The sequence below is a fragment of the Pecten maximus genome, chromosome 11 (assembly GCF_902652985.1).
Source record: "Pecten maximus chromosome 11, xPecMax1.1, whole genome shotgun sequence".
NCBI classification, from domain to species: domain Eukaryota; kingdom Metazoa; phylum Mollusca; class Bivalvia; order Pectinida; family Pectinidae; genus Pecten; species Pecten maximus.
The window spans coordinates 10,564,156-10,578,120 of NC_047025.1; the positions used below are offsets into that span (position 1 = coordinate 10,564,156).

The 13,965-nt window shown below is 39.7% G+C and overlaps 2 protein-coding genes across 2 annotated transcripts; one reads left to right on the plus strand and one right to left on the minus strand.

Annotated features, from left to right (window-relative positions):
* Positions 1-3,423: 3,423 nt before the first annotated feature.
* On the plus strand, positions 3,424-4,410 carry LOC117338310. Its single transcript, XM_033899602.1, has 2 exons — positions 3,424-3,622; positions 3,880-4,410. Exons 1-2 carry the CDS (start codon positions 3,424-3,426, stop codon positions 4,371-4,373), a joined length of 693 nt encoding a protein of 230 aa, XP_033755493.1. The 3' UTR covers positions 4,374-4,410.
* Positions 4,411-5,836: 1,426 nt separating this feature from the next.
* Positions 5,837-7,306, minus strand: LOC117338426 (jerky protein homolog-like). Its single transcript, XM_033899779.1, has one exon. The coding sequence runs from the start codon at positions 7,304-7,306 to the stop codon at positions 5,837-5,839; it is 1,470 nt and encodes a 489-aa protein (XP_033755670.1).
* Between the last annotated feature and the right edge of the window lie 6,659 nt (positions 7,307-13,965).

Sequence of the window (13,965 nt, forward strand, 5' to 3'; positions counted from 1 at the left end):
AATATTTATAAATGACCCCTTGAGGAAGAGGTTCGGAGCCCCAAAAAAGGACTTAATGGAATTGTATTTAAAACACTACTACTCAATAATGCTCAAATGTATTTTTGGAGTGGACAATCGTATTTTGTATAAAAAGAGGGTTGTGCGACACCTTGCTTCCGAGGAGATGGGCACGAAAGGGAAACTGTCTTTACAGTGCTACCCTTCTTAGTGCCTTAATGGATTATAAACAAATTTGGTCTGGAACATCAGTGGGGGAGGGCAGCAAGAATTTATATAAATGAGTTGGTTTGATCCCTGGGAATAGAGGGGCGCGTCTATGATCTTAGATGTTAATAGGACGTTAAACGAAATAAACCAAACCTTGTTAGTTGAACGGTTTAGGACCATGGACCTCTTGTATAATTTATGGAATAAATCTGACCCGAAAGGGCTTCCGCCAAGCGAAAATATTGAAACAGCCAAGTGGTTCGACCTAACCACTAACCCTGGTAGCGTATGTTTAGGTATCAATCTGATTGGTACCATTGTTTTTTTGTTTTTGTTTAACGTCCAATTAACAGCCAGGGTCATTTAAGGACGTGCCAGGTTTTGGAGGTGGAGGAAAGCCGGAATACCCGGAGAAATATCACCGACCTACGGTCAGTACCAGGCAACTGCCCCACGTAGGTTTCGAACTCGCAACCCAGTGGTGGAGGGCTAGTGTTAAAGTGTCAGTACACCTTAACCACTCGGCCACCGCGGCCCCTGATTGATATCAAGTCATAAAGAACTAAGCTAAGGGTCAGATAATGAGTCTTAAAACCAAACTACTATTTATCCCCATGTCTTTGTCTCTTCTTTGAGTTACGTTTCTTCTTCAGGTTGCATCAACATCATGAGCAATTATTCGTCCAGTTAATTATGTCAAGTTTTCTTTTTTTTTATACAATGTCAAATTTTACCAAGTAAAAGGAACACTTAAGTTATCTGCCCTTAGGCCATTAGCGTTAGCTATGATAAACAAACTTTGTTTGGAAGTATGGTAATAGCCATGCTATACAGCACTATCCCCAGGACTGTGATCACTACTCAGATACAACCAAGAGTTTTATCAAGTTAAATAATCTAATTGTGGGATATTTAAAGATGACATACAATTCTGACAACCTATTAACTATCAACCAATCAAATCTACCAATCTCTCACATGACTCCCACACCTATAATCAACTAATCTATGAATATTTACAACGAAGGATTTGAATAAATGGTGAATGGAATGTACAATATTAAATATAACTTCCTAAACCCTAATTCTAGCATGCCTTTTGAATTTGAATAAAAATAGTTAATCTCACTATCTTACAATTTAATTTAAATCCAGATGGTCATTCTAACTACGTTACATGATCATGTAACGTATTGAGAATGGCCATCTAGATTTTAATTAGATTGACTATCTTAAGAATAATATTTATCTATTAAAGTGAAGAAAAATTCTTTTCTAATAAATAGTTATTTTATAATTAATCCCTATTACAACATAGATTAGACACCTCCCAATGGATATTTAACCTAGCTTTCCCAAAACCTATTAAAATAAATTCCTAATCTTTCCTAATTTAAATTAGCCAATAATTACTACAATTATTCCCACATTTAGTACAAAAATACACACAGGGACATATACAAGGCAAGACAGCCGCTTTGAGAAATGAGGAAATAGCCTCTGGCATCCCTAGCGGAGGAAACACGGATAAACATCATACAACGTACACCCACCTAAGCTTCTGCTTATCGCTCAAAACATGTAAAGGATTTATCCGACTCCCCGAACTCGTGCTGTCACACTACAACCCCCCCCCCCCCCCCCCCCCCCCCCCCCCCCCTTAAAATTTGTTCTTTGTTCATGTCCCCATTAATGACATACTTACTATGATACCAAAATTAACTAAATGTTATACTACCAGATATAACAGTGATTTTGTAGGCTATATATACAATCATGTACAAATATATTGAAACAAATAGGGTAAAAGCCGGTAATTCCGGACAGTTTTGAGTTAAATACCAAATACGTTATTGGCGATCATATGTAGAATCCCAATTCTGCAATCAGTCGAATGAATCGTGTAGAGTTTGTTTATCTGTCAATGAAAAATTTAGAGAGGAAATGAACGACATGAGTAGTATAGTAAAAGAATGATATTTGAGTGCGGTCGCTAATTCCGGACAGTGAACCGATAATTCCGGACAGACGACTCCACATATTTAACAGCACTGACATTGTCTCACAGGACGGACAAATTGACATGTATGAATATTTGCATGCGTTTTTTAAACTAGATCAACAACTAAGGATATACAGCTATTTAGTTATAGTTATTGAATAGCATTACGAGTGTATCCGAAATATTTGTTGAAGGGGCGGGTACGAGGCGCTGCGCCGAGTCCCCCGCCCCTTCAACAAATAACTCGGGTACACGAGTAATGATTTCAATAACTGGCTTGTACCATGGCACCTCCCACTTTGTGTCAATCAAATTCTAGTTCCTTTGTCATTGACCAATCATATTCGACCGCACCCGCTTTCTCGCGGTGAGATTCTGCAGTACGGAAATCATCTGTCAAATTCCCACGTTGCGACACAGTACCATAAACTTTCCAATAGGAGAGTTGTTATTTAGAAAAGATGTCGGATTTGGGTAATTTTATAATTGGAGACGGCGGACTCGATTTGCAAGAACTGTCCGCCATTAACGACTTCGAGTTATTTGGAATATCGGAGGACGATATTAATCTTAGCCAAATCGTGGATAATTTAGAAGTTACGGGGTCAGTAACTGACGAAGATTTAACACTTTCCCAAATCTGTGATACACTGGATATCAAAACTGAAAATGAAACTGAAAACGTTACTGAAGGAGCAGCTAGCAAATCTAGTTCTGATGCTAGACGTTTCGGAGATGCCGTAAGCGATGAAGAAATACGGGAACTCATCAATAGTAACATTAATTTGAACACAAAAAAGAACACTTCGTGGGCTTTTGGAGTTTTCGAAATGTGGAGGAAAGAAAGAGATAATGTTCCAGAAATCTTGGCAATGACGGGTGAAAACCTTAATTTTTATCTCGGACGATTTATTGTGGAAGCTCGGAAAACAGACGGCACAGAATACCCATCAAATTTCTTGTACCTGATCACGTGTGGCCTATTACGTTACCGGCGAGATAATGATGTTAATGATAAAAACATTTTGGATGCCAATGACCACAGGTTTGCCGAATTTAGGAAAATTCTGGACTCGCGAATGAAGGATTTGTTAAAAAAGGGCATAGGCGGCAAAACAAAACAAGCAGAACCTATTCTTCCCGAGGATGAGGCCATTATATGGGAAAATGGTATATTTGGTGACAAAACAGCAGATACCCTCCAATGTACAATGTTTTTCTATAACTGTAAATTGTTTGGCATGAGGGGCCATGACGAACACCATGCGCTTGAGTGTGATCAGTTCATTATTGGAGAAGACTCTAAAGCAAAGTACGTCGAGTTTGTGGGAAGAACTTCGAAGACATTTAAAGGAGGACTCGCGCAGCGAGAGATCGACATAAAGAATATCAGACACTACAGTAACCAAGGTGAGTAAAATGCATAAGAATTAGAAATATTAGACTATTTGTGAACTATTCTATTCACTAATGTGTAAATCCTCAAATCCGCACTCCGCATTCATTAATTATAAATGTACTGCTTATACTGTCTCGCAAACGTTGTATTACCATCAATGCACTTTTAAAAGCTTTCAAAGAAAACAGCCGCTTAATTTTAACTGTATATTATTATTATCACAAGTTTATAATGAAGTATTATAATATTTAGATCTTAACCATTGTAGGTGAACGCTGCATAGTCGATTTGTATGAGAAGTACCTGCAGGCCCTAGTCTCTGGGAAATTCTACAGGCGCGCATTACCTGGCACACCTCCGTGGTTTGGGAACCAACCGGTAGGAGTTAATAAACTGAGAAATCTTATGAAAATTATTTGTGCACGCGCGGGATTAAGTGGAAATTATACCAATCATTCGGGAAAACGCACATGCGCAACACAACTCTACATCGCCGGGGTTGATGAGCAGGAGATCATGAACAGAACTGGACATAGGTCAGAAAAGGCTGTGAGAAAATACAAGTCAGCTGACGAATCGGTGTTACGCAAAGTATCCTCAGTGTTAGATCCTCCACAGAAAAGAAAATGTCCCGAAAACAAAACTCACCAAGACGAGCCCACTGCCAAACGTGCTACAGTGCCTCTCAGTGATATAAGTAATCTCCCGACAGGAAGTCTTTTTAACAACTGTCAAGTTACTTTTAATGTCGGAAACAAGTGACCTTTTAAACGATTTTTGAAGACGTGGCATAGTGACATTAGTGTTATGATTTTTAAGAAGACATCGGGTATAGTCTTATAACCTTTAAATTGTTTGTTTATAATTTTGTAAAAAATATTACATGTATTAAAAATGAAATAAACAGATTTTTTGTTTGTTTTTCAAAATGAACAGTGTTGTAATTTGCATCTTGATTGTAGCGATTTTTCTCTGGGACATGACTGTAAATCGATACATAAACATTGTTTCAGTCTAACTGAAAAATAACTTGGAACTTATTGCACAGCTAGGCTCCACCCCAATCAATGTGTCGGGGTAGTTAGTGTATGCCTAGGCTTCGCCTCTTCTCGGACTATCGAGATTTATACAACAGTCAACTTCAAAGAAAAATAGCCGCAACCATGGTACAATATAAATTACTAAATGCACCACGTGGTTAAACGATGGAAACATGGCGAGGTAAGATCCGCAAGGAAAGAACATTTTGTATAACAGCCGTCGGAGCATACCATGTTATGGAGCGGTATTCACGAGTTTGGCTGCATTATCAAGGTATATATTAAATCATGCATACATGTGATATGTTATTGAGGCAATCATCTGTACACTTAAGAAACTCAATCTATCACATTAATGTACATAACCTAAACCCGTAGTTATCGCTAAAGTAATTTGCCAAAAAAACAATGTACGTGTACATGGTTTATTGATGAGACGACTTGACATTTTTCAATCTACGTCGGTAGGAAACAAATAAGTACGGAACATTATTACTAGATGTAGAAGTTGTGTTAAAATAAAACTGTCAATTAAGTTGCAACACAATTTACACCATATTTAGATAATTATCAGATGGAATTCACCAGTAAAATGAAGAAATATTTACTACGTAGGATAACTTAATGTCTATAGGACAGCTAAGCTGCTTTGAATTCATTCAAAATACATTCTACTTCCTGAGAGTGAAAACGATTAAGTGCTTTTAAATTCATTGTTTTTGTTTTTTCTTTTCTTCTCGTTTTACTTTACGTTCTTGTTTCTCTTTTTCAAGTTTTTGTTTCTTTTCAACTGCTTCTCTTTTCTCTTTGATAATTGACTCACTAGTAAGCAGTCTATGTGTTTTTATCGCGTTTCGTCCCGCGTTTCGTCGGTAAATGTTCATTTTCATTCTTCATTTTTTCAGGTGTCAAAATGTTTTCAAGACTTAAGTTCCACATGTTGGAATCCGGAATAACAGCGACGCCATCGTCGTCTGCTGTTGCGATGACATCGATCTGTCCGGTAGTTATCATCCTCAGTAAATCTTGAGGATCGTCGATAGCGGAGTCAGTAGCTATAGGTGCAGCGAATGACGTGTTATCGCATGGTGTCGAGAACGAGGTTGCTGAACAACGAGGAGGTCTCTGTTAAAGCTGGAATAGGACACGGTGGAATGAATGAGGAAGTTGAAAACGAGGTCTCTGTCAAAGCAGGAGTGATACAGCTGGAAAGGAACACGGTGGAATGAATGAGGAAGTTGCAAACGAGGTATCTGTCAAAGCAGAAGTTGTACAAAGTGGAATAAATGATGGAGTCGCACCTGGGGTATCTGTCAAAGCAGGAGTGGTACAAAGTGCCAAAGGGGTTCCGGTGCTCGTTGCAGTGCACGTCGTAGTCGTTGACGAGGTAGCTGAGATAGTCTCAGTAGCGCTTGTGACTATCGACGTTTCAGTGCATGGAGGGCGATCATACGCAAGGCTTGGTGCATAAGCACTGCGTGGAACTGCCTCCTTGTTTACCGGGAAAATGCCGCAGCCTCTAAACCCGCTGATAATATTGGCCGGGGTAAGGCCTGTTTCCCATGCTTGTCTGAAAAGCGCCGGGAAAGTCCACTTACTTACAATGTTGCATGGAGATGCCGATAAGAAGTCCGAACAGACCCGGTTGTAGGCCTTGTTGAAGGGGCCAAACACTGAACGATCCAGGGGTTGTAAAAAATGGGTCGTGTGGGGCGGAAGAGCGAGAATGTGTATATGCTCGGACTCTGCGAGTTCCAACAATCCCAGTGTTTCATGGGACCCGTGACCGTCGAGAATAAGGAGTTGTGGTCTTTCAGGACCACAGTTCTCCAGGAACACATTCCTAAACCATTCCTCCCCCAGTTCCTCCGTCATCCAGGCCTTTTCGTTGTGGGTCCAGATAGAGTTTAAAGGGGCTTCGGCGGTATTATACCCATACAGGGATTTCTTAGTCTTGCCTTTCACAATTATCATTGGAGGCATGGTATCACCCTTGGCATTTACAGTTGCCATTATTGTTATGTTAGTTCTATCGTTACCCGTTCTCCCTACAACATTCTTTGACCCTTTTTGAGCGATAACACGTACCGGTGTGTGCATAAACTGTTTGCCGGTCTCGTCCGCGTTCCAGATACGCTCTGGTGCGTTCTGTAGGTTCAGAGCTTCGACAATACCGGCTAGTTCAACGAAGTAGTTATCCACAACAGTGCTGTTGAGCATTCTAGCTCTGACAGTTCCTAATTGTTCAGGTTTACGCAATGTTAGTTCAGGAAACCTTGTCTTAAGTCCCTGCCACCAATGTTTGGTTGGTGCGCCATTCTTAAAAACGGACGCGCTCATTTTTTTACAAAGCAATCCCGTTCGGGTCAGCAACTGCTGTCTAGACATACCGAACCCACGTTCTGCGTTTCTTTTCACGTTGTCAACAATCTGTTTTTCAACTTCATCGGGAAGGGCAGGCTTTCTCCCTATCTTTGCATCTATTTGCGATTTATTTGTCACTTTATCTCCTAAAGTTGATTTTGCTATGCCATATTTTCCCGCTGCCTTTCTCACTGAAAGCCCTCCTCTAACGGCGTTGATTGCTAGGGTCAACGTCTCTTCTGAATGAACCTGTCGCTTTTTACTTCTAGACGTAGACTTTTTGGGGGCCATTTCTAGTTCTGTAAATATAAATTTATTTTAAATTCGTCGTGTCGTACATTACATACCGTTTTAATAGGCAGGCTTATTAAGAACCTTAAGTTAAAATTTTGTCGAGAATAGTAAGTAACAATATTGCAGTAATTGTGTATATATTTACTCATAACCATGCTTCAATATAATTTTTACCGACATTTCAATTGAATTGTAAAAATACACTAAATATTGTTCCTTCTTAGTGTTTTGAAATACCGTGTATTTAAAAAAAAAAGTGTTCTCTGCATTCAAGAAAAATAAATATCACCGTTATGTTAATATTTATTACATACGGAGGTCCATTAAACTCATGAAAGCCGTTGTCCGGAATTAAGTTCTTTTCAAAATATTGTGTCCGGTAAATCCGGACAGTTAAAAAATGTAAATATATTTGTATTGCTTCGTTAATTTCAACACCAATGATAAAAAATAAGATCCTTATTATGTTAGAAAAGCAAACAATCAACCCCTATGTATTTAACCAAGATAGAAATACTTACATATCAATGATTAAGTCACCCGGTCATGAAGGTCAAACTTTCCCGGCAAGTAAACTTTGCGTAAAGGAAGATGAATGTTCCGGAAAATGGTATCGTTTTTCATTTTACAATCGCCTCCACACCGGAAGTGAATAGTCAAAACGTCCGGAATTATCGTAGGAACAAACAAAACAACACAAGAGTTTGACGAGACTTACTTTATTGCAAAACGTAACACATTTAGTAAAAATTGTCCGGAATTACCGGCTTTTACCCTATAAGATCTCGTATTACTTAGAAGCCTAATGTTCAGATATTTATACCCCCCGCAACGAAGTTAGGGGGGTATACTGGAATCAGGTTGTCTGTCCGTCCGTGGTGAGGTAGCACTCTAAATCGGCAAAAGATCCGGCCTATCACAAGGAGACTTAACACCAACATACCGCAGCCTCCCAAAACACACATACGCACTCACCACACGCATACATGTCGCTCGCACGGGAGACCGTCCTTAAATGACCTTAGATGTTAATAGGACGTTAAACAAAATAAACCAAACCAAACCAAACCGTCCGTCTGTCTGTAGACGCATTTTGTCCGGACAACTCCTCCTAAACCGATGGGCAAATTCCGATGAAACTTCACACAAATATTAATGATCATGTGTGTATGTGCATGCCACTTTATTTTTCTCAAAATTATGGTTGATATGGCAACTGGTCACTAAAACAGGTTTTCCGATAAGAACCATAACTTTAAGTTTGTCCGGACAACTCCTCCTAAACGACTGGTTCGCCCGTTGTAAGTATAATGTGACCGGATGGGGTGTGCTGCTGGGTGTCTTCGGCAGTATGCTGCAGTGAGATGGCACTGTAAATCGGCAAAAGTTCCGGCCTATCACAAGGAGACTTAACACGAACATACCGCAGCCTCCCAAAACACACATGCGCACTCAACACACGCATGCATGTCGCACGCACGGGAGGCCGTCCTTAAATGACCTTAGATGTTAATAGGACGTTAAACAAATTAAACCAAACCAAACCAAACCGTCCGTCTGTCTGTAGACGCATTTTGTCCGGACAACTCCTCCTAAACCGAAGGGCCGATTTCGATGAAACTTCACACAAATATAGAGGACCATGTGTAGATGTGCATGCCATTTTCTTTTCTTTCAAAATTATGGTTGCTATGGCAACTGATCACTATAAACAGGTTTACCGATAAGAACCATAACTTTAAGTTTGTCCGGACAACTCCTCCTAAACGACTGGTTCGCCCGTTGTCAGTATAATGTGACCGGATGGGTGTGCTGCTGGGTGTCTTCGGCAGTATGCTGCAGTGAGATAGCACTGTAAATCGGCAAAAGTTCCGGCCTATCACAAGGAGACTTAACACGAACATACCGCAGCCTCCCAAAACACACATGCGCACTCACCACACGCATGCATGTCGCACGCACGGGAGGCCGTCCTTAAATGACCTTAGCTGTTAATAGGACGTTAAACAAAATAAACCAAACCAAACCAACTGTAGAAATTGAAACTTGAATCAATTGTACAACTGTGAAGCTTTTGGTTCAAAACTTTTTTACCTGTACAGACACATAAACACACACAGTTAATTTATATGTATATACCACCTGCTTGAACGATGGGTCAAACATTTACGACAATATTCTGATGATTAGCCACGACCATATATAATTAAATATGCCAAAGCTAGGTTTTTTAAGCTACTGTAACTAGGCAATATATAGTGCGTCTGTAATGACCTGTCGTGTTGAACGTTGATTAGCATATTGAAAACAGACGAGTCTATTGTCATTTAGGAGAAATGGGTGCTTTGTATATAAACATGTATATCTGTTAGTTGATTATAATGTAACCAACCTTATCATCAGCTGCATTAGTTGGGTTAATACTGGTCTAAATTTAGCGACAAAACTGTTAACATATGAACAATTGATCACATAGTTACTTGAATATGTCTAAACCATGCTTCAAAAATAAATGTTACTATCCCAGTATGGATTCCGAAAGGGACAACACTACTGCTCCTGGAGGTCCTGGATGTTATCACCAAAACAATAGATGACGGAAACATAATGGATATGATTTACTTGGACTTTCTAAGAGCTTTCGACACATTCCCAAATCAAGGACTATCAAAACGATCCAAACTATCAGAATTGAAAATAAACTCAAAATGGATAGCATCCTTTCTGAGCTACAGGCAACAACAAGTTATGGTCAATGGAAAAACTTCAGACTGGTCGAGTGTCACCAGTGGGGTCCCCCATGGAAGTGTATTTGGCCCAGTGCTCTTTTTAATCTACATCAACGACCTACCAGAATCAATAACTTCCGCAACAAGACTATTTGCAGGCGACACCCAAAATATATGGATAAAGCAACAACAACTCTAACAACAGGAAATTGCAAGATGATCTTAATAACCTGGAAGAATGGTCCAATAAATGGTTCCCTGCAGGTAGGGCGTAAGAATTGTACCTGCTGCCCCAATTGCATGATCGTAAGAGGCGACTTAACTTGGGATCTCATCTTTTCTCTTCTTTCTTTACAACTTTCTTCTTTCTTTACAACTTTCTTCTTCCTAATGTCTCCCTTGACAATGCCTCACTTTAGGCCTCTGCCCTGCAGGTAGGGCGTAAGAAATGTACCTGCTGCCCCCATTGCATGATCGTAAGAGTCGACTAAATTTGGGATCTTATCTTTTCTCTTTCTTAACAATTTTCTTCTTCCTAATGTCTCCCTTGACTATGCCTCACTTTTGGACTTTAGTTTAGCGTTCGCCGCTGTGAGGAAGGTTTTGGGTTCTGTCCCCTAGCCGAGACATACTAGAGTCTTTAAAAATGGTAGTTGCTACTCCTGCTTAGCGCTCAGCATATTTTGGAGTGGGACGACTGGTTGGCCCGTTGTCAGTATAATGTGACCGGGTGGGGTGTGCTGCTGGGTGTCTCCAGCAGTATGCTTCAGTGAGATAGAACTTTAAATCGGCAAAAGTTCCGGCCTATCACAAGGAGACTTAACACGAACATACCACAGCCTCCCAAAACACACATACGCACTCACCACACGCATACATGTCGCACGCATGGGTTCTGTCCCCTAGCCGAGACATACCAGAGTCTTTAAAAATGGTAGTTGCTGCTCCTGCTTAGCGCTCAGCATACAAGGGGTGGGACGACTGGTTCGCCCGTTGTCAGTAATGTGACCGGATGGGGTGTGCTGCTGGGTGTCTTAGGCAGTATGCTTCAGTGAGGTAGCACTATAAATCGGCAAAAGTTCCGGCCTATCACAAGGGGTGTCTTCGGGCGAAGCCGTTCTCTTTACTCGAGAACGACCGAGAACATGTTCTTATATGTTTCCGGGGTATCACGCCCTAACACCAAGAACTGACGGGAACAAAACAAAGATGGCAGACCGATTAGAGCTACTTGGGTATTATCACATGCTTGAAGACAGTTTACGATCTATGGACTGTCAATTGAACATTGATGACCCTGTGCCCTTTGTATGTGCGTTTACCGCACTGGCGAAAGAAAGACCGAAAATGGAAGATTGTTTGGAAAATGTTGTGTCAAATGGTCCGACACTGAATTTCGGAGACATTTCCGTATAAGCAGTACTGTATACAACCACCTGTTAGACGAGATCCGAGAACCCCTGACAGAAATTTATCGCGGTGGATTATTACCAGTAGCCCCCAATAAACAGTTATATATATTTATATGGTATCTGTCAAATCAAGATAGTCAGCGTGAAATAGCCTTGATATTCGGTGTAAGCGAATAGGTTAGTTCATTCGTGCATCAGAAGTGTTTCGGAACTGATCACGGATTTGAAACACAATTACATTGCTTGGTCAACGTATGAGAGACAGCGTGACATATCTGAAAGTTTTGAAGATAGATACAACTTCCCAGGCATTGTCAGAGCTTTGGGTGGGACACATATTCCAATCGTGAATTGTCCTGGTGGCCAAAACGACTATATTGATAGAAAAGGTTTTGCATCCATTCAACTACAACTTGTTGTGGCCGATAATTTGGTCATAAATGATGCATACGTAGGATGGCCAGGTAGCACACACGACGCGAGGGTGTTAGGAAACTGTGAACTGTTTCAGGAAAGCAGAGAATGGAGAAAAGATACTAAACAATCATATTATATACTCGAAGATGGAGCCTATCCTCTTAAGCCATGGCTAATGACACCATTTAGAGACAATGGTCATCTTAGTCCTGCAACGACGTTGTAACAAGGCTTTTTCATCTGCCAGACAATGTGTAAGAACGAGCCAACGCACATGATAAGGGACGTTTTAGAAGACTTCAAAAGGTTTATTGTGCTGATGTTACACAGATTTGTCATTTGGTGATGTCTGCATGTATTCTCCACAATCTGCATTGTATCTGTTGACAACACAGAAGATTTCATAGACATGGCACAAGCTCAGGACATCAACAATTATCCAAACATATTTGTCAATGCGAAGCAGGCAGTGAATACAAGAAACAGATTGCTAGCAAGATTCGTGTGAATTTAGATAAACTGCAAGACAATTGATGCAACTGGTTGTATGGATTTAACCAATTGGAACTCATTTCCATTGGAGATACCATAACTATCTTAAAGGAAAACAAATATGAAATATGATCCATGGAACTTTTTTTATTAACAGTTTAAGTATACAGGTATCAACAAAAATAAATCACTTTCATGCTTACTGAGCTATCAAAAAATAAAAAGAACACTTTCACAATATATTGAATTGTAACTTATGATTTGGCACATACACAATCTGTAATCTAACAATAAATTATGGAAATCACATCACAGTCAGTTGCTTTGTTTTGGCAAGACAAATAAAATCATAAATGTGAAGTTTATAACTGAAAACAAACCAGATGACCACTTTAGTATTGACTATAGTCACAATTCAGTAACAGATAAAAAAAATATAAGTATACGCATGAGGCAGTTCAGTCACTGATAAAAAAAAGTAAAATTGTGTGGCAGTTCAGACACAGATAAACAAAAGTAAACTTGAGTGTCTTAGTCATCAGATCATTTGAGATTCAGAAATCATTTCTGATCTTCCAATATGCCAAGAAACCTATCCATCCTACTCAATCGTTCCTTTTCCTGCTTCTTTTGGAAATCCAGTTGTTTTTCCAGCATCGCCTCCTGTGTTTTTTTCCAATTATTCATCCGCTCGATCATTTTATCCTGGCTTGTTCGAGTTACAGATTTCTTTCCTTTACAAAGTTTAGACATAGGTTCACTCTCGGTGTCAGAACCAGATACCGGAGTATTCGGCGGTACGCTCACTGTGCTGGTACGTTTTATGGCTTGAGGGCAACATCAATCTGTAAACGAGAATAAAAATAAATCATGATATCCTGTCAGTAAATGTCAACAAAGATTGGCTGAAACACATGCACATTCTCCATATTTCAATGATGTAAATCAATTCGCAATTGATTATTCAATCTGAATTAGTATTTCTAGTTCTATGAGATTTTAATACAGTACATTTATTTAAATCATTACCCGGCATTTTATTTTGGCCACAGTATAATTATGCCATGCATGTCGCACGCACGGGAGGCCGTCCTTAAATGACCTTAGCTGTTAATAGGACGTTAAACTAAATAAACCAAACCAAACTAAACCAAACCATCAAGATTTTAATTAGACTGCGTAACAGCCAATGTGAAAAAAGCAAACAGGCTATTAGGTATATTAAAGAGATCCTTCATACATAAATTATGAACAAATAGATGTTTGTATCACATTTGGAGTATGCAGTGACTGTCTGGAACTATCTGTATAAAAAAAAAATATGCTAGGGCTATGGAAAACGTATAGAGAAGGGCCACCAAACTTGTTGTATATCAATTAAGGACTTATCGTATCCGGAAAGATTAATAGAACTTGGAATACCATCTTTACAGTACAGAAGAATGCGATATGATGTTATCCAAGTGTATAGAATCCTCAACGAATTGATGAATCAGGAAAAGGAATGTTTGAAGTTATTGGCAATAACAGCACAAGGGGGATTAAGTTCAAAATACGACAACACTCAAGGCTGGATTGTAGGATACACTCATTTGGATAAAGAGTG